The following is a 2,660-nucleotide window of genomic DNA, read 5'->3' as shown; positions in this document are numbered from 1 at the left end:
CTCATCCCCAGCCCCACCCCAGAGCCCGCACCCCCAGCCAGAGCCCTCACCCCCTCCTGCACCCCAACCCCCTACCCCAGCCCGGAGCCCCCTCCCACACCCTGAACCCCTCATTTCTGGCCCCACCCCAGAGCCCACCCCCCAAGCTAGAGCCCTCACCCCCTCCTGCACCCCAACCCCCTGCCCCAGCCCAGTGAAAGTGAGTGAGGGTGGGGGAGAGCGAGCCACTGAGGGAGGGGAAATGTAGTGAGTAGGGGGTGGGGCCTCCGGGAAGAGGCGGTGAAGGGGGCGAGGCCTTGGGGAAGAGGCGGGGCTAGGGTGTTCGGTTTTGTGCAATTAGAAAGTTGGCAACCATACCAAATTGTCCCGTCTTTCCAAGAACCATTTTTTCCATGATAAACTTTAACCCACTTGTAGCCCCTCTGGTAGGGATGTGCACTGGCGTGAGTGCGTCCACCTCAGGACATCCATTTGAATTTCCCTAATGCATACAAGCCCCAGGAAATATTTTGCTACCTCCAGCAATGACATTAGCTTGGCCATTGGTTGCGATTTTACAGTATTTGGTGGTTTTTCTTCAAGGCCCAGCTCCTAGAGTCAACTGATACTGCGAGAATCTCAGCTTTCAGTTAAAAAAAAAAAAAAAAGAGTATGTTTCTAGCCCCCGTGGCTGTGGAGAGCAGCTAAACATGGCCCCTAAAGGCCACGCTGCTGGAAGAGAGATTAAACAACGCCCAAAGTTGTTTTGTTTTTAAATCTCGTGCTTTTTAAGCCAATCTCATCATCTTTGGGGGCCTGATTCAGGATCCTGGAATCTGTCAGGTCAGCGATACCACCACAAGCTCATTTGTCACATCAGGACAGAGATTGGGGACAGGGGGCTATGGGACATCACTGCAGATGATGCAGGAGCTACACAAGGAAATCCAGGGATCCTACTCACACCCCAAACCCCACACAAATGAAACACTCCCAGATGTCACAGAGTTGCACTTAGTTTATTCCTCCTCTTTCCTTTCAGTGATTTGATACCTTCACTTCATAGTTTACTTCTCAGCCAATCCAGACCCCCCATTTGCTTAGGGAACCAGGATGGCAGAGGTCTCTTTGCCAGCTCTCCCTCTCCCTGCTCTAATTGCACACCCGGAGAGGCTCATAGTCCTGCTCGGCAAGCACCAGGCCGGGGCAGAAGAAAGGGTGCAATGGCTCCTGGAAGTTGCCCCTGAGGGTGCAGATCTCTGCCATGCACTCGGCATCATAAAACCCAACCCTGCCGCTCTCATAGTCCAGGCAAATGCCCACCTTTGTGGGGCTGGAATCCAGGGTCAGGAGGGCTGGGGGTGAGGACAGGGCATAGTAACGGTTGCCTGATATCTTCCGAAGGGCCCAGTACCCATTTTCAGGGTTGAGATCTTCCGTTGCCTTGCGGTTGACACAGTGGCTGGCTACCCCAATCACCCAGTTGCTTTTGCCCCCAACGCTCACCTCCCAATAGTGCCTGCCTGAGCGGAAATCCTGAGAGCAGAGGACATAAAGACATGGCTCAAAGCGCTGGGGGCTCTCCAGGACAGCCTGGGCGCCGGGTCCCAGTTTTGCCGATTTCAGGTCCTCAGAGAGCTGCAGGTGCGAATGGGCTGTCTTAGGGTCCAGGGTGAGGCGCTCCAGTGCAGACCGCATCACATACCCCAGCATCCTTCTGCAAACCACGTATGTCAGAGAAGGGCTGGAGAGGACCGTGGGCCTGAAGTGTCTCAGCTCCATGTTGTGCCTGGTCAGCTCTGTCTTTAGATGATCCACCTGGCTATCAGCCATACCCATTAGGTGCCCATCATGGTCCTCCACCTCACTCAGGTAATCCATTAGCTCCAGAACACAAGCTGCTCTCTTGGTGATCTCCGTCACCCTGTCCTCCAGGCCGCTGAGTACCTGCTTCTCTTCTTGGCCAATCTTGGCCATCACAGATTGCTCCTCAGCATACAGGAAGCTGTGCATCTTCCGGAAGTCCTCCATCACCTCCTCCTGAAGGGACTGCAGGCCACTCTGAGTAGCCTGGATCCTTTTCTTGTAGGAGCAACAGAGCTTTTCCACACCCTCCTGAGCTTCCAGGAAGTTACAGACCACGTCTTCCATTTCTTTGCCACCACTCTGCTCCACTGGGTGCCTCTGAGGCGCCTCCATGGCAGAGCCACTGCCCTCCTTCCCTCTGCTGCTTCAGCTGCACTGATGGGAATTTAGCGGTGGTGTTTCCCCACAACTGGATCTGCCAGCACTCCAGCAGGGTTGCACTTCCTCAAGGCAACAGCTGTCCGAGCTGCACAGGAAGCAACGTACTGCAAAGCCCAGCCCCACTGGCGCTGGGACAAGTCCTGGTTCCCCGTTCTTCCCTGCAAAGAGCTTAAGTTTCAGTTTCCCCTGAATGCAGTGGGAGGAGCCTAGCCAGGTACTCCTTGCTTGTGAAATCTGCTGGTGTTTGCCGAAGGCTGGAGACCTCTCCCTATCTACAGTACAAAGTTTGTTGTGGAATAAAGGCTGAGTTTGAAATGCTCACCAGGCCTGCCATCTGAGCACATCTGGATTCTCTTACTGTGACATTCTATACCACGGGGAGCACCCTGTAACCTCCATAGTCCTCATTTATATATCATTGTGATCTTGCATAT

The 2,660-nt window shown here is 54.2% G+C and overlaps 1 protein-coding gene across 1 annotated transcript in view; it reads right to left on the bottom strand.

Annotated features, from left to right (window-relative positions):
- Window positions 1–1,043, bottom strand: part of MIEN1 (migration and invasion enhancer 1) — a 4,283-nt gene extending 3,240 nt beyond the window's left edge. The window contains exon 1 of the mRNA XM_029912228.1: window positions 1,039–1,043. Coding sequence (XP_029768088.1) covers window positions 1,039–1,043 — 5 coding nt within the window. The remainder of the gene's footprint in view (window positions 1–1,038) is intronic.
- Between the last annotated feature and the right edge of the window lie 1,617 nt (window positions 1,044–2,660).

The sequence above is a fragment of the Terrapene carolina genome, unplaced genomic scaffold (assembly GCF_002925995.2).
Source record: "Terrapene carolina triunguis isolate 2854851 unplaced genomic scaffold, T_m_triunguis-2.0 Scaffold193, whole genome shotgun sequence".
Lineage (NCBI taxonomy): Eukaryota > Metazoa > Chordata > Testudines > Emydidae > Terrapene > Terrapene triunguis.
Note: the sequence above shows the minus strand (reverse complement) of the source record. Positions and strands in the feature narration are given on the sequence as shown.